The sequence below is a fragment of the Hypanus sabinus genome, chromosome 3 (assembly GCF_030144855.1).
Source record: "Hypanus sabinus isolate sHypSab1 chromosome 3, sHypSab1.hap1, whole genome shotgun sequence".
Classification (NCBI taxonomy): domain Eukaryota; kingdom Metazoa; phylum Chordata; class Chondrichthyes; order Myliobatiformes; family Dasyatidae; genus Hypanus; species Hypanus sabinus.
In genome coordinates, this window is record NC_082708.1 from 191,022,715 (window position 1) to 191,045,537 (window position 22,823).

Genomic DNA, 22,823 nt, shown 5'->3' on the forward strand with positions numbered 1-22,823 from the left:
GAAGGAGAAAAAAAAAGTGGGCTGTTTATAATATCTCACAAAAATAAGTATTCATCAATGCCGTCACTTCCGGTCCTCTCAAAATACATAAGCTAAAAGCTAGGAAATCAAAAGCTTTTCTTCCTGACTATTTCTTTCAACAGCCTTTGTACACCATGTTTCCTGTACCCTCCCATCCTTTCCCTGTCTCATTGGAACATACCTATGCAGAACACCATGTAAATATCCCCTGAACATTTGCCACATTTCTGCCGTACATTTCCCTGAGAACATCTGTTCCCATTTTATACTATCAAGTTCCTTCCTGATAGCTTCATATTTCCCCTTACTCCAATTAAACACTTTCCTAACTTGTCTGTTCCCATCGCTCTCCAATGCTATGGTAAAGGAGATGGAATTGTGATCACTATCTCCAAAATGCTCTCCCACTGTGAGACCTGACACCTGACCAGGTTCATTTCCCAATACCAGATCAAGTACAGCCTTTCCTCTGGTCGGCTTATCTACATGTTGTGTCAGGAAACCCTCTTAAACTCACCTCACAAACTCCACTCCATCTAAACTCTAGGGAGATGCCAATCAATATTTGGGAAATTAAAATCTCCCACCACGACAACGCTGTTATTACTGCACCTTTCAAGAATCTGTCTCCTTATCTGCTCCTCGATGTCCCTGTTACTATTGGGTGGTCTAAAAAAAAATACCCAGTAGAGTTATTGACCCCTTCCTGTTCCTAACTTCCACCCACATAGACTCCGTAGACAATCCCAACATGACTTCATCCTTTTCTGCAGCCGTGACACTATCTCTGATCAGCAGTGCCACATCCTCACCTCTTTTGCCTCCTTCCCTGTCCTTTCTGAAAGATCTAAATCCTGGCACTCTAAGTAGCCATTCCTGCCCCTGAGCCATCCAAGTCTCTGTAATAGTCACAACATCATAGCTCCAGTTCTAATCAAAGCCCTTCCACTTTGTTTATAATACTCTTGCATTAAAATAGACTCATCTCAAACCATCAGTCTGAGCGCATCCCTTCTCTATCAACTGCCTCTATTATAAAGGAATACAAAATTAATTCCCTGAAAGTGACGTCACAGATAGATAGGGTGGTAAAGAGAGTTTTTGGCTCATAATTGAGTACATTGAGTAGACGTTTGGATGATATGTTTGAAGTTCTATAAGATGAAGGTGTGGTCTAATATGGAGTATTGTTGTATTTCCGGTCTCTGACCTGCAGGAAAGATATCAATAAGCTTGAAAGAGTGCAGAGAAAATCTACAGGTTGTTGCCGGGACTTGAGGATCCAAGTTATGGGAAAAGGTTGAATAGATAATGGCCAATTGGTTGGAAAATATTCTGGATAAAGTTACTTTCAAAGATCAAACAGACTTTATAAAAGGTCGTTATTCTTTCTCAAACGTTCTGCTATTATTCAACGTTGTATGCTCGTCTTCTTTTAATACTCAACAATGTGTTGTTTCTTTGGATGTTGAGAAAGCGTTTGCTTGGGTCGATTGGAAATATTTATTTAATGTTTTAGAGAAATTTGGTTTTGGTGTTAATTTTAATAATTGGATTAAAATGATATATAGAACTCCTATCGCTACTGTTATTGCCAATAACTGTAGATTCCCTTTTTTTCAGCTCTCACGGGCAACAAGACAAGGTTGTCCATTGAGCCCTTTGTTACTTAACTTAGTATTAGAACCCCTTGCTATCGCTCTCTGTGAAGCTAAAGGTATTCATGGGATTCTTGTGAATGAGACCAGTCATAAGATTTCTCTGTATGCTGACGACTTACTGGTTTATACAAAGTTTGTATTTCTCATCCCAAGGAATCTATCCCTGCCTTGCTAAAATTATTTAATGAATTTGGAGATACAAATTAAATTTTCACAAAAGTGAACTGTTCCCTTTAAATGAGTCCGTTTCTGTATGTGATAATATTACTTTCAGTGTCACGGATTCCTTTAGATACTAGGTGTTACAATTACTAAAAATATAAAGATCTTTATAAAGCTAATTTTGTTCCCGTAGTAGATTCTATGAAGTATTTATTTAGTAGATGGAATCCACTTACATTTTCACTCACTGGTCGTATACATGCAGTCAAAATGATGATTTTACCAAAATTTTTATATTTATTTCAGAATATCCCTGTTTTTTTTACGAAGAAGTTTTTTTGATCGGATTGAATCTATTATTTCTTCTTTTATTTGGAATAATAAAAGACCAAGAATTAGTAAAGGGAGAAGTGCTGTTGACGTTTCGGGCCGAGACCCTTCATCAGGACTCCAGTCTCGGCCCGAAACGTCAACAGTGCTTCTCCCTATAGATGCTGCCTGGCCTGCTGCGTTCCACCAGCATTTTGTGTGTGTTGCTTGAATTTCCAGCATCTGCATATTTCCTCGTGTTTGCCTTTTAAAAAGACTTAGTAAGTATCACTTACAACCATTTAAGGTGAGTGAAGGAAGTTTAGGGGAGATGTCTGCGACAGGATTTTTTTCCACACAGAGTGACAGCACTCTGCCTGGGGTGATAGTTGAGACTGATATCACAGGGAAATTTATCACACTTCTTGACAGATACAAGTTACCAGGAATTCATCAGGTTCTCCTCCCAAAATGTTGGTTGTTTATTCCCCTCCATAGATGCTGCCCGACTTGCTGACAATCCATCTTTGCAACTTAACAATTAGCTGCTGAATTGTGGTGTCACTTTGTGAATCGTGACATCTCCTCTAGCTCTGTCACTGTACTCTGTGCACGGTCAGGCTCTATTGACATTCTGGCTTTTATTTATTCACAGATGCTGCCTGAGCTGCTGACTATTTCAAGGATTCTCTGACCTTATCCAGGACACCATCAGTACGATCTCTGTTCCACTCCCTCCAAAGAAAGTGCATCATTCAAAAGGTAAAGGCAACAAGTTTGTACACAATTCCTCGGTGTGCTCCCAACGAGATTGGGTACGATTGTAGTCACCAATTTGCAGGTTCCCATGGTGACTGAGCAGAGTAAACATACTGCCAGGGCAACAAGGCCTCACAGAGACTCACCAGCCAGAGACACAGAAACAACCAGCACAGTGATCCGGGGACAGGAACTCGGGTGCTCGAGAGCAAGTTCCAGCACAAAGAAATATCTCAGACAGGAATCCGGGAAATATAACAGATCCAAGAAATAGAACCCAGGTCGGGTGAAAAATCCCACCACTTAAAAACACCAGTGTATCTGAGAAACTCGGGGAAAACAAAGCCCCTTTAAGAAACAGGAACACAGAACACAGGAGTACGTTCAGACTCTCAGAGCAAATGGCGAAGGTTTCACCGGCTGGAAATTATGAATCTGATAATCTTAGCACCCCACAAATTGTAAAGGATTTGAGGTTACAGATTTATTATCCACACAAGCTATCACTGATGTCTGTGCTGGAAGTATTTCAGGATCAAGCAGAGAATAACAAACTAACCCGACCAGGAAATCTTCCTTGGAGATTTCTCCTCAGGATTCTCTCAGGCAATTCACTGACAGGGAGTAGTGAATGGCCACCTGCTCAGTACCCAGACGGCGAGGGTGATGGTGATGAAGAATTCAGTGATTTCTTTGAAGTTACAGCACCAGGGGATGGTGGGATAAATCCTCTGGATATCATTGCTGCCATTTTCCTCTGTGCTGACCACTCTCTCCAGCAGGAACTGATGCTGAAGATGTCTCTGTGCCAGTTTGCATTACCCTTTCTGATGCCAGACACTCACAGTCACCCCATGGACAAGGTGAGGGGACCCACAGAAGGGCCTGGTGCCACCCTTCTCCTCTGGGCCATGAGGCCCATTGTTAAAACATGGTGCCCACATTCTCCTACAGACAGCAGCCCCGTTGTGGAGGTGCCCATCGTGACAGCAGCCATGCCAACGGTGTCCTTCCTCAGACTGGGAAGGTGCACAGTGTCCAAATCCCGAATCCTCAATCTCACCCTGAGTCTGGCACAGCTGCAGCAGAACATCTTCCTGCACTCCGAGATGGAATGTGGGAATGTGCCCCGCAGGATATCCGATGGAATGGCTGAGATCAGCTGGTATCTCCCTTCTGGGAAGAGTAACACGGATATTTTCCCAGAGGCTGCTGCATTCATTAACCTCCGAGGCGATGCTGAAACTTTCCAGGGAAACGCTCGGTTTCTGGCAAAAGTATCCACTGCTCTCTTTATTTTCATTGATGTTATCGGTGAGAAGGAACGAGAATTCCTCACCTCTCTCCCACAGTCACCAGCAAAACTCTTTCTCATAGTCAACACCCACATCAATCAGCAACACATAACCCCTGAGCAGGTGGAGAAACTGTTCAAAGATCTAAAGTTAGAACCTCAACAATGCATTCTTCGGACAAATGTAAATGAGGCTAAACTTGTGGAAAAGCTCCGCTCTCAGATCAAACAAGTAATTCTAATGAGGGACAGGGACCAGACCTTGCTAAGCCTGGAGAAAATGGCTGACATCGCGATGGAAAGTGGGATTGAGGTCGATGAACGTCAACCTGAAATACAACGAGCCAAGGAAATAACCCCTGAAGTGCAGAGAAATCCTGACCCTGGACACCAGAGGGAATCAGAGGATCTAACGGATCCCAATCTCTCCAACAACTTAGAGGGAATGGAGAATGTTTTATCAGCTGAAAATAACCAATGTGATCATTTTAGCATCCCACAAGTAGTGAAGGATCCGGGTTCAGAGGATCATTATACCCACAAATCTTCATCAACATCCACACAGGATGTTTCCTGGGATAAACAGGAGGACAGCAAAACAGATCAAACAGAAACACTCCCTTGTCCCCTTCACCAAACGATCCCATCAGCCAATCCAATGGTGATGAATCCTGGACAGCCATGTACTCAGTCCTCAGTAAATGACAATGATGAGGATGAGGATGAAGATTGTCTGGATGAGAAAGGACAGAGAGTTGATAAATGTCATCCTGGAATACAAGAAGTAAATGACCTGACCTCAAAAGAAACAGGAAAAGCTGACCCTGGAGACCAGGGTGAGCCAGAGCATCCATTTTATCATAACATACGCAACATTGGAAAAAGAGAAGATGGAAATAAAGAGTCTGAAAATCCCAGCCCAATGCAACTCGTGAAGGATTTGGGATTATGGGGCCATTATCCTCACAAATTGTCTCTTCAGACTGTACGGGAGATTTCTCAGGATAAACTGGAGGACAGAAAACCAACACGAGCAGAAGATCTCCCTTGGAGATTTCTCCAAAGGATCCTCGCAGCCAATTCACTGGCGAGGAATCCCGAATGGCCACCTGATCTGCCCTCGGACGGTGAGGATGATGATGATGAAGAACTAAATGATACCCTGGAAGAGAGAGGGTCAAGGGTTTCTGGGATGAATCCTCTGGATATCATTGTGGCCATTTTCCTCTGTGCTGACCACTCTCTCCAGCAGGAACTGATGCTGAAGATGTCTCTGTGCCAGTTTGCATTACCCTTTCTGATGCCAGACACTCACAGTCACCCCATGGACAAGGTGAGGGGACCCACAGAAGGGCCTGGTGCCACCCTTCTCCTCTGGGCCATGAGGCCCATTGTTAAAACATGGTGCCCACATTCTCCTACAGACAGCAGCCCCGTTGTGGAGGTGCCCATCGTGACAGCAGCCATGCCAACGGTGTCCTTCCTCAGACTGGGAAGGTGCACAGTGTCCAAATCCCGAATCCTCAATCTCACCCTGAGTCAGGCACAGCTGCAGCAGAACATCTTCCTGCACTCCGAGATGGAATGTGGGAATGTGCCCCGCAGGATATCCGATGGAATGGCTGAGATCAGCTGGTATCTCCCTTCTGGGAAGAGTAACACAGATATTTTCCCAGAGGCTGCTGTTTTCATTAACCTCCGAGGCGATGCTGAAACTTTCCACAGAAACGCTCGGTTTCTGGCAAAAGTATCCACTGCTCTCTTTATTTTCATTGATGTTATCGGTGAGAAGGAACGAGAATTCCTCACCTCTCTCCCACAGTCACCAGCAAAACTTTTCCTCATATTCAACACCCACATCAATCAGCAACACATAACCCGTGAGCAGGTGGAGAAACTGTTCAAAGATCTAAAGTTAGAACCTCAACAACGCATTCTTCGGACAAATGTAAATGAGGCTAAACTTGTGGAAAAGCTCCGTTCTCAGATCAAACAAGTAATTCTAATGAGGGACAGGGACCAGACCTTGCTGAGCCTGGAGAAAATGGCTGACATTGCAATGGAAAGTGGGATTGCGGTCGGCGAACGTCAACCTGAAATACAACGAGCCAAGGAACTGACCAAAATACTGGACAGACTTGACTCAGGAGACATTACTGGGTATAAAAGGAGAGTGTTGCCCTTTCATGGAGAGCCCTGGCAAGGGTTGTCTAAAGTTGAAAAAGAGAAATCTCGGATGAAACTCCGTCATGACAAAACAACAGAAAAGTATAACAATGAACTGGACCAGGAGACGAACAGAATCCGGGAAGCTCAGCTCAGACAGAGTCTGTCGGAAGAGATGTGGCTGTTCATTGAATACCTCACCTGTCGTGGTGGGGTTGACAGAGCCATTTCCCTACAGTGGCTGAAGCTGGAACTGGACAGTAAATCACAGGAAGTTATGGCAGGATTGCGTAGAATTTATAAAGAACTGTGCAAAGACTCAAAGCAGAAGGTGAAGGAACTGAAGGAGTTGGATCAGAAGATGTCTGATAGTTCCCTGGGACTCGAGCATTTCATGAGGGAACTTGGCCAGGTTTATGAACTTTCAGTGACTCGACACAACGTCACCCGAAGGACACAGATCCACCCAAAGGTGTCGCAGTTCCCAGGGGTTGCTGCTGAACTGTTGCTGGAAGGGTTCCCACTGGAACTCATCGATGGAGACGTTTCCAACGTTCCCATTCCATGGATCACTGCCGTACTCACAGAGCTGGCCAACAAAGTGGGAAGAGCTTGCCGAGTGTTTGTGCTGACAGTGATCGGAGTTCAGAGCACGGGCAAGTCCACACTCCTCAACACAATGTTCTGTTTACGGTTTGCTGTGAGCAGCGGCCGATGTACTCGAGGGGCCTACATGCAGTTGATCAAAGTCACAGGGAGCCTGGCCGAGGAGCTGGGCTGTGAGTTCATCCTGGTCATTGACACAGAGGGGCTGAGAGCCCCAGAACTCGCAACACTGACAGACAGCTACGAGCACGACAATGAGCTGGCAACGTTCGTGGTTGGATTAAGCAACTTAACGTTGGTAAACATCGGGATGGAAAATCTGTCAGAGATGAAAGATATTTTACAGATTGTTGTCCATTCCTTAATCCGCATGAGGGAGACAGGAAAAGGGCCAAAGTGCATATTTGTGCACCAGAACGTCGGCGATGTGAGTGCGCACGAGCAGAATCTGAGAGGCCGTCAGAAACTCCTGGAGCAGCTGGATAAGATGACAGAGGCTGCAGCAAAGCTGGAGAAGGTAGACCGAGTAACGTTCCGGGATGTGATGGACTATGATGCTGACAAGGACAACTGGTACATCCCTGGTCTGTGGCATGGTACACCCCCAATGGCTGCAGTCAACACCGGCTACAGTGAACACGTCTCCCAACTGAAGAAGAACCTAATTCAGTGTCTACTCCAACGGAGCAAAAGCCAAGGAGCTTTCACTATCCCGGACTTGATCAAATGGATGGCTGGGCTTTGGGAGCAGGTGAAACACGAAAATTTCATTTTCAGCTTCCAGAACAGTCTGGTCGCAGAGGCTTACAACCACCTCTCCGTGAAGTACAAGGACTGGGAGTGGGAACTCCGCAAATTCACTCACTCCTGGGGAAATGAGGCTGAAAACAGAATCGGCAATGCCAGAGGAGATCTCACCGAACTGCTCCATAATCTGGAGAGGGAGATGAGGACAGAGATGAACAAAAGGGAGGGTGTCACTCTGGATAAACTACAAGCTCTGTATGAAAGTGGGGCTGATAACGTGTATCTGATGGAGAAATACAGAGAGGAATTTAAGCACAGCATCTCCAGTTTATGCAGCCGACTTCAGTGCGATTCAATGCAGAGATGTAGAGATGCCGTGAGTAGACGGGTGGGACTGCAGGGAGTGGATGATATTTGTAATAATTTTCAGAATAATATTGGAGAACAGGTGAAGGAACTTTTACGGAAATGTAAAGCAGCAAATCGGGTGTTGGGTCAACAGGAATTGCAAAATGAATTTGAAATAATGTGGAAAAGTACACTCTCTCAGCTGGAGTATCAGCCCTGCAGAGAAAGAAACATTGAACTGGAGATTGAAAATCTTCTCAGAGAGGCAATAAGAGCTCAAGGGAGAGTGATTAATGAAAGGCTAAAATGTAACAATCTCTGTGAACTGGGGACCCAGTACTTTCAGATTGAAGAGAAACACATCAATGTGTCACATTGGAGATGGGGTAGAATCATTCCATCCAGATTGAAATCAGACCTCGATCAAGCAGCAAAGATTACAAAGCTCATCGAGGATGAATGCAGACATTGGATCACTGACATCACAAAAAAGGACATGGATTATGACAACAAATATTGCATTGAACTTTTGAACATGATAGAGGGGAAAGTTGACAATATTTCACATCAAAACTTTTCAATGTCTGAGGTTTTCAAGGCCGAGTTTAAACTTCACCTGTGTGGTTACGCTGTACCAAGGTTCCAGGAGATGCACAGGAGGTTTATCCACAAACATGATCCACAGAGAAGACTAAAAAATATGAAAAGTAAATACTTTGATCTCTTCATGGATATTTACACAGAGCAGGATGAGAACCTGAGACAAGCAGAACGATTTGCAAGATCTTGTTTCTTGCCAGCTCTCCGAGACGCCACCCTCAAGACTCTCAGCGTGAACATCGTGGATGATATGAAAAAACACGACCCTGAGCGACAGTACAGTCTCCGCAACAACTTCACTGTGGCCCTCCTGGTCCACCTGAAACAAACACATCGATTTGATGAATATCTCCGGTACATCAGAGATTTTGAGAATTTCGCCAAAGACTGGCTCCATCAGCAAGTTATTAAACACTGCAAGACAGAACGCGATGGGGAGAGCACATTTACCCGTCTGGCTAAAGAAATCCTCACAGAGATCACTGGGCAAGCTAAGGACATTGTTCAGGATGCAGTGAAGCAGAACCTTGCTGGAAATGCTCAGAGCTTCCTAAACACGTTTGTTGAAAAGTTAAACACAAGAATCTCGATGCCCAAAGATGAGATGAAACTCGTTCTGCTTCAGAGTGGCAGTGATGGCAAGAAATGTGCAGAAGCCATTCTGCCATGTATTGAAGAGGTGGAGCAGGATCTCCTCCGTGAGGTAAAAGGCTGGGATGTCAAAGCAAAGATTGAAGAATTATCCATTAAACCCAGGGAGGAGTTGTTCAAAGGGTTATTCAATTGTACAATGAAATGTCCTTTCTGTGGGGTTTTCTGTGACTCAGAGACCCCGGTACACTCACAACACTCCTGTAAACAGCACAGACCTGAAGGGCTCAACAACTGTCGATGGATAGACAGTAAATGTCTTGTAACGGATATCTGCACAGCTTCAGTCGCAAGTGATAGAAAATTCCAAAATAAAGACACAAATTTGGAATGGCATCCCTACAAGGATTATCAAACAGTCAATGATTACTACAAATCCTGGATTATCCAAAGGGAGATCTCCGCACAGGCAGCATCCTATTGGAAGAAGGTTTTCTACACTTTCAATCAGCAGTTTGCTGAAGAATACGGTGCAAATCCTGCAGAGATCGATGGAAGCTGGAACATTGACTGGGATGTGGTGAGGGAAGAAATGAACAAGACGTATAATACAACCATTCAGTCTTGGTAATGTCCCTTTAAATGGCATTACTCAGTGAGAGACAGACAAAGGGAAACTGTCTGCCTCAGGATAGGGCAAAGTAAATCACAGACTGTTCAAATCCAAATCCAATCACAAATCATAAAAAAAATTAGCAAAGCAGAAAAATTAGCAAAGCAGAAAAATTAGCAAAGCAGAATGTTTCATTCCTACCTTCATGGTCCTGCCCTCATTGTCAATAAAGTCCTCACCTATTCACCTCAAGTCCTTGCAACATCTCTTTCAATCTTATTAATATCTTTCCTGTGGGGAGATGACCAGAACTGAACACAATACTCCAAACTAGGCCTCTCCAGTATTGTCCAGCTTCCAAATCCCAACTCCTGTAATCAGTGTCCTGGTTTATGAAGGACAATGCACCAAACACTCTCTTTATGACCCAATCTGCCTGTGATGCCACTTTCAATTATGGCTCTCTATTTCCCATCCTTATCCCGATATCCTTGATCCCTCTCATTCCCAGAAATCTGCTGATCTTATTTTGAGCCCAGCCAGTCCCTGAGGCTCTCTCTACAGCTCCAGTGTGGAGAATCCCTTTCCTTCATCTCTACTCACTTTCCCATTTCAGTAAACTTGGAAATGTTACTTTTGGTCTCCTCGGGGAAATAACTGACTGTGAATAACTGGGACCTAAGCACTGATCCCTGTCTGAAACACCACACAGATCACAGACCAGTCATGTGAGAAGGACACATTCCTTCCTACCATTTCCTTTCTCTACATTAACCAATGTTCAGTCCATGCTGGAAATCTCTCCCAGTTCCAAGTGCTCTCGTCTTCTCTCCCCAACTCCATGTGATCCAAACTTGTTCACCAACCTCCAGTGAGAGACCTCATCAATAACCTTCTGAAAATCCAAATACATCACATCTACTGGTTCCCCCGAACAACTTCACTCGATACTTCCCCAAAGACCTCGGAAAGACCAGTCAAATGTGACTTCCATTTCATTAATCCAGGCTGACTCGACTCACTCATAATATTTTCCAACGACCTTGATATCACATCCCTCATTGTAGATTCCACCATTTCTCCGAATGCCAGTGACAGGCTAACAGTTTGGTAGCTCACTGTTTCCTCTCTCCCTCCACTCTGGAGGAGTTCAGAGAGTCTGTGGTCTGCTGACCTGACCCACTGAGTTCCAGCAGCTCGTTTTTCATCCCAGATTCCAGTCCCTGCAGACGTGTGTTCCCAGCAGACATCACTGAGCAGCTTCAGCAGGCAGCTCATTCCCTTCAGCACATTGAATAAAGCACTCTGCTCACACACTGTTTCTCCTCCCTCAGATGCTGCCTGACCTGCTGAGCATTTCCAGATTTCCAGCCTCTGCAGTTCTTTCATTGTCACTGACTCTGTCTGACCGTGTGAGATTTTCTAAACACCTTGTCATCGTTTCTTCAGTGTGTGTTCAGCATTTTCCCAGTGACAGACATCAAGACACTGAATTTCCTGCTTTCTACCTCTGTCCTTTCTGAAATGGGATCCTTACATTTGTAGTTTTCCAATCAGCGGGGCCTATTCCAGACTCTGGGAAATCCTGAAACATCCCAACTCTCTGCAACTCAACATTGGAACATGGAACAGTGTATCACAGTACAGGCCTTTTCCCCGTGAGATTGTGCCAACTCTTTAAACAACTCCAAGGTCAATCTAACCCCTCCCTCCCACATAGGCCTCCATTGTCCTATCACCCATGTACCTGTCTAAGAGTCTATTAAATGCCCCCAACGTATCTGCCTCTACCACCACCCCAGGAGTGTGTTCCACACAACCACCACTTTCTGTCTAAAAATAACTTATCTTTGACATCTCTCCTGTACTTTCCTCCCAACACTTTAAAGTTATGCCCCTCGTATTAACCATTTCACCCTGAGGAAATGTCTCTGACAAAGATGCTCAATGTAGATCTGATGAATAAATCTGAATATCTGAGAGCTTTGGGAAGAAACGTATAAAAAGGTACCGGACAAGATCACCGACAGCACTGACTCCGGAGAGCAACCAGTGAAGAAGACGCTGAGTCAGGGACTCGGAGAGGAACTCACGGTGAACCCTGGCCAGGTTCATCTGGGGTGGGGAACACCTGAACAGGGGCGGGGGGGTTTGGGAGTTGTGAGAGTAAACTAAAGAGATATGTAACTAAATAGTTAACATTTGAACTGTGTGATTACTCCTTGAACAAATCCTGATCAATAAAGACAACAGTTATTGGTCAGTCATCGTCTGGAATGTTCTATCATGTGATGTGTTTAACTGGGAATAGGGTTCACCAGTGAAGTTCACTTTGTGATCAGAAAGCCGTGGAACCGTCGAGCTAAATGTGAGTCAAAATACAACAGTCCAATCCGAGAGGACGTGCATTCAGGTGGGGTGGGGTGGGGTGGAGTGTAAAGGAGATGTGTTGGAGATTCAGTATGTGGGAGAGAGGCCGGAAGCAGGGAGTGAGCAAGATCCTCGTCACTCGGGACCAGGGGGAGTTTTTACATTCACATTATCGCATGATTCATGGCTGAAGATACAACTGGCTGCTGTGACCTTGCAGAGTTCACAAAAGGTCAACGTTTCAGAACTTGTACCTGTGGAAATGACTCTCTGTTGTTCTGGGCCCAGATATCACTGTGACTCTGTAACTGTGCTCAAGTCTGGAATGCTGTATGGGTAGACTGGAATTAAATCTACCTCGTTATGATCTTGCACTTTATTTATCAACAATGCACTTTCTCTTCAGCTGTTACACTTTATTCTGCAAATGGTTACAAACAAGAGAAAATCTGCAGATGCTGGAAATCTGAGCAAATCTGTGTTCTGCATTCAATTATTGTTTTACCTTGATCTACCTCAATGCACTGTGAAAAAGTGTTATACAAACTCAAAGGTCTTCGGGTGGATAAGTCACCTGGGCCACGTTGTTTGTCAATGATTTAGATAGTGGAATTGATGGCTTTGTGGCAAAGTTTGTGGATGATATGAAGATAGGTGGATGGGTAGGTAGTGCTGAGGAAGCAATGCTATTGCAGCAGGACTTAGACAAATTGGAAGGATGGGCAAAAAAAGTGTCAGATGGAATACAGTGTTGGGAAATGTATGATAATGCATTTTGTAAAAGGAACAATAGTGCGGATTATTATCTAGATGGGGAGAAGTTTCAAACATCAGAGGTGCTGAAGGACTTAGGACTCCTCATGGAAGACTCCCATAAGGTTAATTTACAGGTTGAGTCTGTGGTAAAGAAGGCAAGAGCAATGTTGGGATTTATTTCAAGAGGAATAGAATATAAAAACAAGGAGATAATGCTTTTATAAGACAAGAGTCAGGCTGCACTTATTATTGCTAACAGTTTTAGGCACCATCTCAGAAAAGATGTGTAACACTCGCTTCGCCAAGCGGCTTAAAATAGGGGTGATAACCCCCTGACTGGCCAAACTTGAGAAATCTCGTTTGGGTGGATGCTAAGCGATGTGTCCCCTGTTACAAATCAGTCCCCTGAAATAACAAATAGTACACAATATGCGATTAAACAATTGCTTTATAACTCTTACTTTGACTATATAGTTAGCAGAGGAACAAAATATAAAAGAGAGAGGGCGCCAATCTTGTTAAACAGTCAAGTGCACACAACGTTGGAGCTCACGCAGTTCAGTCATTCTTCTTCCACCGTCAATCTCCTCCGAGCATCGTCGACCTTTGGACCCTCGCTCCGAGTCCACTCCGTCCAGCCGTCTACCAAATTTCTCCATTCATGTCTTCTCTCTTCACCTCTCCCTCTGGCAAAAACCCACAAAAACAAGTGCTTCCAGAATCACAAGACACAGCAACAACCTCTTATTGGTTAGCCACTAAGTCATAACCCAAACATTGCTGCTACAGAGAAACCATTACCTTAACAGTGGAAGATTACATAGAAGCCATTACATTAACCTTAGCAGTGAAACCTTACAGTGTATTACAGATGTTTCTCATTGAAGAGAGTCCAGAGGAGGTTCACAAGGATGATTCCAAGAATGAAGAGGTTAACATATGAGGGACGTTTTGCAGCATTGGGCCTATAGTTACTAGAGTTTAGAAGAACGCGGGGGGATCTCATTGAAGCCTACTGAATATTGAAAGGACTAGATAGGTTGGATGTGGAGAGAATGTTTCCTATGGTGGGGGTATCCAGAACTGGAGGGCCCAGCCTCAAAATTGAGGGGTGACCCTTTATAACAGGTAAGGAGGAATTTTTTTAGCCAGAGAGCAACAAATCTGTTGAATGCTCTGCCACAGGATGTGGTGGGGGCCAAGTCCGTGGACATACTTAAGGTGGAAGTTGATAGTTTATTGATTGATCAAGCCATCAAAGGATATGGTGAGAAGGAAGGTATATGGAGTTCAGTGGGAACTGGGATCAGCTATGAAGAAATGGCAGAGCAGACTTGATGGGCCGAATGGCCTAATTCTGCTCCTCTGTCTTATGGTCTTAAGTGGTGTACACAAGCTCAATTTCAACATTTAATAGGAGTTTGGACAGGTACATGGATGGTAGGGATATAGAGGGTTACAGTCCAGGTGCAGGTCATTGGAAATAGGCTGTTGAATCATTTGACACAGACTAGATACCTTAGTCTATATATTTTTTTCTGTGACTCTACGCCCAATGTCAATAGACAATAGGTGTAGGAGTAGGCCATTCGGCCCTTCTAGCCAGCACCACCATTCAGTGTGATCATGGCTGATCATACACAATCAGTACCCCTTTCCTGCCCTCTCGCCATATCCCTTGACCCCGCTATCTAATAAGAGCTCTATCTAACTCTCTCTTGAATGCATCCAGAGACTTGGCCTCCACTGCCTTCAGGGGCAGAGCATTCCACATATCCACCACTCTCTGGGTGAAAAAGTTTTTCTGCATCTCAGTTCTAAATGGCCTACCCCTTATTCTTAAACTGTGGCCCCTAGTTTTGGACTCACCCATCAGCAGGAACATGCTTCCTGCCTCCAGTGTGTCCAATCCCTTAATAATCTTATATGTTTCAATCAGATCCCCTCTCATCCTTCTAAATTCCAGTGTATACAAGCCCAGTCACTCCAATCTTTCAACATATGACAGTCCCACCATTCCGGGAATTAACCTTGTGAACCTACGCTGCACTCCCTCAATAGCAAGAATGTCCTTCCTCAAATTTGGAGACCAAAACTGCACAAAATACTCCAGGTGGGGTCTCACCAGGGCCCTGTACAGCTGCAGAAGTTTACTCCTATACTCAATTCCTCTTGTTATAAAAGCCAGCATGCCATTAGCTTTCTTTACTCCTGCTGTACCTACATGCTTGCTTTCATTGACTGATGTACAAGAACACCTAGATCTCGTTGTGCTTCCTCTTTTCCTAATTTGACCATTTAGATAGTAATCTGCCTTCCTGTTCTTGCCACTGAAGTGGATAACCTCACATTTATCCACATTAAACTGCATCTGCCATACATTTGCCCACTCACCCAAACTGTCCAAGTCACCCTGCATTCTCATAACATCTTCCTGACATTTTACACTGCCACCCAGCTTTGTGTCATCAGCAAATTTGCTAATGTTACTTTTAATCCCTTCATCTAAATCATTAATGTATATTGTAAACAGCTGCGGTACCAGCACCGAACCTTGCGGTACCCCACTGGTCACAGCCTGCCATTCCGAAAGAGACCCGTTAATCACTACTCTTTGTTTCCTGTCAGCCAGCCAATTTTCAATCCATGTCAGTACTCTGCCCCCAATACCATGTGCCCTAATTTTGCCCACTAATCTCCTATGTGGGACTTTATCAAAAGCTTTCTGGAAGTTCAGGTAAACTACATCCACTGGCTCTCCCTTGTCCATTTTCATAGTTACATCCTCAAAAAACTCCAGAAGATTAGTCAAGCATGATTTTCCCTTCATAAATCCATGCTGACTTGGACTGATACTTCTACTGCTATCCAAATGTGTCGTAACTTCATCTTTTATAATTGACTCCAGCATCTTTCCCACCACTGACGTCAGGCTAACCGGTCTATAATTGCCTGTTTTCTCTCTCCCTCCTTTCTTGAAAAGTGGGACAACATTAGCCACCCTCCAATCAGCAGGAACTGTTCCTGAATCTATAGAACATTGGAAAATGATTACCAATGCATCCACGATTTCTAGAGCCAACTCTTTAAGTACCCTGGGATGCAGACCATCAGGTCCTGGGGACTTATCAGCCTTCAGACTCAAAAGTCTATCCAACACCGTTTCTTGCCTAATATAAATTTTGTTCAGTTCATCCTTTATCCTAGTTCCTTTGACCACTATTACATCTGGGATATTGTTTGTGTCTTTCATAGTGAAGACAGATCCAAAGTACTTGTTCAACTCATCTGCCATTTCCTTGTTCCCCATAATAAATTCACCCATTTCTGTCTTCAATGGCCCAATTTTGGTCTTAACTATTTTTTTTAATGTCTTATACAACTTCAATATAACATGCCACAGTGCTCTGGTTTATGAAGGCCAATGTCCCTATCTGACCCTAGCAAGCAATTATAGATTTGTACACCTGGTCTCTGTCTGTTCTACTACACACCTCAGAGCCCTAACATCCACAGTGCAAATCCTACCTCGGTTTGTCGTCCCAAAGTGGAACACCTCACATTTGTCTGCATTAAACTCTATCTGCCTTTTCCCAGCCCATCCTTCCAGCTGGTCATGATCATGCTGGAAGCTTTTGATGGCCTTCTTCAATGTCCCCAATCTTAGTGTCATCACAAATTTGCTGATGAGTTTACCAGGGTATTATTCAGATGACAAACATCAACAGACTCAACACTGATCCCTGCAGCACTCCACTTGTCACATAACAGATCAGTGGAAGTAGACCTTCACAGGTCAGAGGCAACCATCTACTACCGTTCTCTGGCATCTGCTGCAAAGCCAATGTTGACTACTTCATCCTGAATGCCAAGCCAGTGAACCTTCCGGACCAGCCTTCCATGCAGGACTTTGCCAAAGGTCACGTAGACAATGTCCACACCCTCTCCTTCATGTGGATGTTGGTGCTGCTCTGGGATTTTTTTGCTCTTTCAGACAACTGTACAACTGTAAACCATGTGCTGTATGTTCCTTCCACTAACCAACCTGTGCAGTGGGACAGTACAATGGGTGAAGATGACATTACACCCTGAGAAGATACATTCCAGAGGGTTTGGAAGACCCCAGTCCCATTCTGGATCACCACTCTCTCCATGACACTGGGCTGCTGTTGCTTCTAAATCTCTCCACAGTGCATCACCATCTCCTGCGCCTCCCCACCGAGCTCTGTAGTTTCAAAGTTGCTCTAATGCTCTAATTATTTTGGGGACATTCATGGTCGAGATGCTCATGGAAAACATTTTCCCAGTCTGACCACTCACCCGCCTACTGGACAGTTTCTGGATCCCATCCAAAGTGACCAGGGCAGGGGTTTGTCAGTTCAGGGGACATCGTGATTCATGACCGTCACCCCTCACCAAGTTCCCTCCATGTCCCCCCACCCAGCCGAATCAATCATAGGATGTCAGCTCCAAACTGACTTGCAGAGTTCACCTTGCCCCTGGACCTATCTGCTTCCTTTACGACGTTCTTTCAGCATACCGTTGTGATTTGGACACAGAGGAACTCATCTGCCCAGGAACACCATAATGTTGATCCTATTGCCTCTATGAGGCATCAACTGAAGTGCCGAGCAAACACTCTAAAACAAGGAAGTGGAGGGATGGGTTAGTAAATTCGCTGATGACACAAAGGTTGGGGTGTTGTGGATAGTGTGGAGGGCTGTCAGAGGTTACAGTGGGACATTGATAGGATGCAAAACTAGGCTGAGAAGTGGCAGATGGAGTTCAACCCAGATAAGTGTGAGGTGGTTCATTTTGGTAGGTCAAATATGATGGCAGAATATAGTATTAATGGTAAGACTCTTGGCAGTGTGGAGGATCAGAGGGATCTTGGGGTCCAAGTCCATAGGATGCTCAAAGCAGCTGCGCAGGTTGACTCTGTGGTTAAGAAGGCATACGGTACATTGGCCTTCATCAATCATGGAATTGAATTTAGGAGCTGAGAGGTAACGTTGCAGCTATATAGGACCCTGGTCAGACCCCACTTGGAGTACTGTGCTCAGTTCTGGTCACCTCACTACAGGAAGGATGTGGAAACCATAGAATGGGTGCAAAGGAGATTTACAAGGATGTTGCCTGGATTGGAGAGCATGTCTTATGAAGACAGATTGAGTGAACTCGGCCTTTTCTCCTTGGAGCGACGGAGGATGCAAGGTGACCTGATAGAGGTGTATATGATGATGTGAGGCATTGATCGTGTGGCTAGTCAGAGGCTTTTTCCCAGGGTTGAAATGGTTGCCACAAGAGGGCACAGGTTTAAAGTGCTTGGGAGTAGGTACAGAGGAGATGTCCAGGGTAAGTTTTTTACACAGAGAGTGTTGAGTACATGGAATGGGCTGCTGGCAATGATGGAGGCTCTTTTAAGAGACTTTTGGATAGGTACACGGAGCTTAAAAAAATGGAGGGCTATGGGTAACCCTAGTAATTTCTAAGGTAGGAATGTGTTTGGCACAACTTTGTGGGCCAAAGGGCCTGTATTGTGCCGTAGGTTTTCTATGTTTCTGTGTTTCTACGGCTTCCCAACTTGGACCCCTCAGACTCCTTGGTTAGTGGTAGGGGATGTATGGCATAAAAAAAGCTTGGAAAGCCCCTGTACTAATCCAAGGCTCAGTACAACTATGTTGTTATTAATATTTGAAGTATAATTGGAATTCTGAACTTGTCAAGGTCATTCCCAGGATATAACTCACAAAGTATTTTAGTGGTGGATCTTGACTTCACAGTCAACAGACCACAATCAGTAAGAATAGGCAACAAAGCCTTCGCCATGATTATCGTTAACACCGGTGCCCCGTAGGGCTGCGTCCTCAGCACCCTGCTCCACTTCCTGTACATTCACAACTGCATAGCCAGGTACTTCTCCGACTCCATCTACAAGTTTGCAGATGACACTGTCGTAGTGGGAATCTCTGGCTGGAGTAGAGGTGGAGTGTCATGGTGCAATGACAATAACCTTTCCGTCAATCCCAGCAAAATTAACGAGCTGGTCATTGACTTCAGTAAGTGGTGGGGTACAATGTTCCTGTCCACATCAATGGTGCTGAAATTCAGAGAGAACAGGGAAAGTTTACAGAATGGACAGGCCCTTCAGCCCACCATGCTGTGCCGACATTTTAACTTACTCAAAGATCACCCTTCCCTCCTACACAAGTTTGAAGATGATATGAAGATTGGTGGTGATGGGGACAGCGTCGAAGACTGGCAAGGAATTCAGTGCCTGGGCTTCTTTTCCTATTATGCCCAATGGGTCCCTCACTACGCAGACAAGGCCCACCTCCTGGTTAAGTTCACCACATTTCCCCTCTCAGCCGAGGCCTGCGCGGCCTTCAGCCGCATTAAAGGGGACATTGCCAAAGCAACGATGCATCTGGTGGACGAGACCATTCCCTTCCAAGTAGAGAGTGACGCCTCCAACTTTGCGCTGGCTGCTACGCTCAATCAGGCAGGCAGGCCAGTAGCATTTTTCACTCGTACCCTTCAGGGCCCTGAAATTCGGCACTCCGCGGTGGAGAAAGAAGCCCAGGCCATAGTGGAAGCTATTAGACACTGGAGGCACTATCTCGCCGGCAAAAGATTCACCTTGCTGACCGACCAGCGCTCAGTTGCGTTCATGTTTAGCAACCAACAGCGGGGCAAATCTAAAATGATAAAATTTTGCGGTGGAGAATTGAACTCTCCACCTACAACTATAAAATCCTGTACCGGCCTGGAAGGCTCAATGAGCCCCCTGATGCTCTATCCCAGGGAGCGTGTGCCCGCGCAGATCGACCGGCTATACGCCCTCCATGCAGAACTATGCCACCCGGGGGTCACCTGATTTTACCATTTTGTGAAAGCCCGGAACCTGTCATACTGCCTTGAGGAAATCAAGACGATGACCAGTGATTGCCAAGTCTGCAACTATGATATCCTGGAAGGCTCAATGAGCCCCCTGATGCCCTATCCCAGGGAGCGTGTGCCCGCGCAGCTCGACCGGCTATACGCCCTCCATGCAGATCTTTGCCACCCAGGGGTCACCCGACTTTACCATTTCGTGAAAGCCTGGAACCTGCCTTACTCCCTTGAGGAAATCAGGACTATGACCAGGGACCGCACTTCTACCGTCCTGAAAAGGCACAACTTATCAAGGCCACCCGCCCCTTTGAGCGACTGTGTCGACTTTAAGGGTCCCCTTCCCTCCAACGACCGCAATGTCTACTTTCTCAACATAATTGACGAGTACTCGTGGTTCCCCTTTGCCATCCCCTGCCCCGATACAACTGCCACGTCCGTCATAAAAGCCCTGGGCCAGCTCTTCACTCTGTTCGGATATCCCTGCTATATCCACAGTGATAGAGGGTCCTTGTTTATGACTGAGCTAGGGGCATTGCTACTAGTAGGACCACGGGCTATAATCCCCGGGGGAATGAACAGGTGGAGAGGGAGAATGCCACGGTGTGGAAGGCCACACTCTTAGCCCTTAGGTCAAAGGGATTGCCGGTCTCTCGCTGGCAGGAGGTCCTCCCCGAGGCGCTCCGCTTCATCCACTCTCTGTTATGCACGCCCACCAATGCCACCCCTCATGAGCGACTCTTTTCTTTTCCCAGGAAGTCCGCCACTGGGACCACCCGACCGGCTTGGCTGACGTCCCCAGGGCCAGTGCTGCTCCGGAAACATGCGAGGAGCAATAAATACTCCCCAATGGTCGAGAGGGTTCACCTACTTCATGCGAACCCCCAGTATGCCTACATGGTCTTACCTGATGGGCGGGAGGACACGGTCTCTGTCCGCGACCTGGCACCTACAGGAGCACCAGACCCCTACCCCGAACACTCCACGGTGACTATGAACCCCGTACCCACCAATATATATACCCACGAGACACCGTGCATGCCAAGCCCTACACAGACTCCTCACGACACTCCCGTACCGGGCACTACGCACACGCATGAGGGGTTACTGATGCCTAATGGGCTGGCACCTCAAGTCAGGCTGGAGCCAGCACAACCACCATCACCGGTGCAATCACCACTGGCACTGGTGCAATCACCATCGGTGCTACGTAGATCGCAGCGACAGACTCGACCACCTGATAGACTTGACCTGTAAATATATTTGTAAGAAACTTTGCCCCCTGGGACTCTCTTTACTCTCTTTTAAAACAAAGGGGGGGTGAATGTGGTAAACTATGTATACCTGTCTGGACATGCCCCTCTGCTGACTGCTCCTGTGGCTCTTCCCACAGACCCCTGTATAAAGGTGATTGGGCACTGCTGCTCCCTCAGTCTTTGAGATGTCTGCTCCCTTTTGCTGCTAATAAAAGCCTATCGATCACTTCCAGTCTCTGAGAGTTATTGATGGTCTGCTTGGGTAGTGCACAGAAACTCTCACCTGTGTACGTCTTCGTAATTAACATAGAAAATGGGTGCCCAGTCTCATGACTCCAAGGAGAGCTTTGGCCAGTCCTCCAGCCTCCTGCCTCTCGAGCCTTGACCTCACAACAAAGAGGTTTGACAAGCAACACAGTGGCATGGGTGAATCTGTCTTTATCCGTACAAAGGATGACTACAAGAGAGCTCTTTCAGTGGATGGCCTTACTTTCCTGAGGGTGATGATAACGGGTTCCATCAAGACAGGTCAAACAGCTGGGTAGCACCAGTCCCCTTCCATAGACCCCAACAACACCTACCAAACAAACCGTCTTGCTTCACCTACACACGTGCTCAAGAACACTTCATTGGGTTCATTAATGATGGGCTTGCTGAAGCGGCTCCACCCCTACATGACAGCAGTGAGTCCTGGTACCTGCATAATCTTTGGGGAATACCACCCACAAAAACCCATACAGATAGGAGTCATTTTCAGTTCCAGTGCCCGGCATCATGGAAAGTCTTTAAATGACATGTTGCTCATGGGCCCCAACATGAACAATATGCTGGGGGGTGGGTGTGGGTGTTGCTGTGGTTTAGGAAGGAAGCAGAGCTTGTTACTGCTGGCGTGCACCAGATATCCCATTGTGTCTTGGTACATGATCACCACTGGAAATGTTTGCACTCTTTACAACCACCTGAATGAAGAAACCATGGAGTTTCTGATGACCCCACCCCCCCCCCACCCCAGCTGTCACTGCAGAGCCTCAGAGAGCTGCCTTGGAGGCTGAGAAGGGCTATGGAGAAGATGCCAGACACTTTGTTGACAGGAACGTCTTTGTGGATGATGGCCTGGTGCCTCTGCCCACACAGAGGGAAGATATTTCTCTTCTCCGAAACACCCAAGACATGCTAGCCCTTTCCAACTTGCGATTGCACAGGATCGCCTCCAACAAGGTGAAAGCTCTGTGTGCATTTTCTCCAGACGAACTTGTGAAAGGGTTAAAAGACCTGGACTTAGACCTCAGCTGCCCTGCCATCCACAGACGTTTAGGCATAAGTTGGGATGTTACTAAAGACGTCTTCACCTTCCAGGTGTCATCAGTTGAGAAGCCCAACAGGAAACGTGGGGTTTTGTCTGAAGTGAACCGCCTGTTTCATCCACTTGGATTTGCTGCCTCAGTAACGACTCAGGGAGGCTCTTTCCTTAGACAACTTATCTTGGAGACCACTGGCTGGGATAAACGGTTCAGTGAGTGGAAGCTGCGGAGCTCGAACAAACTAAACTTCTATGTACGCACACCTCCATGTCTCTCAGGCAAGCACACAGAGAGGAAATGTGCATCTTTGGTGACACATTCATGACAGTCATCCCTGCCATAAGTTATCTGGACCACAGATGGAGATGGCAG

The 22,823-nt window shown here is 45.9% G+C and overlaps 1 protein-coding gene across 2 annotated transcripts in view; it reads left to right on the forward strand.

The window, feature by feature from the left end:
- The window catches only part of LOC132392006 (interferon-induced very large GTPase 1-like), a 55,571-nt gene extending 34,202 nt beyond the window's left edge, over positions 1-21,369 (forward strand). Inside the window, exons 3-4 of one of the 2 annotated variants that reach the window (XR_009511409.1) lie at positions 2,809-12,245; positions 20,650-21,369. Coding sequence is in view for 1 of the 2 variants with exons in the window: in XM_059965897.1 (XP_059821880.1) it covers positions 3,314-9,895 (6,582 nt within the window). In the remaining variant the exon portion in view is untranslated. Of the gene's footprint in view, positions 1-2,808; positions 12,646-20,649 lie in introns of those variants that run through there. The other variant, XM_059965897.1, reaches the window with a different exon arrangement.
- The last annotated feature ends 1,454 nt before the right edge of the window (positions 21,370-22,823 follow it).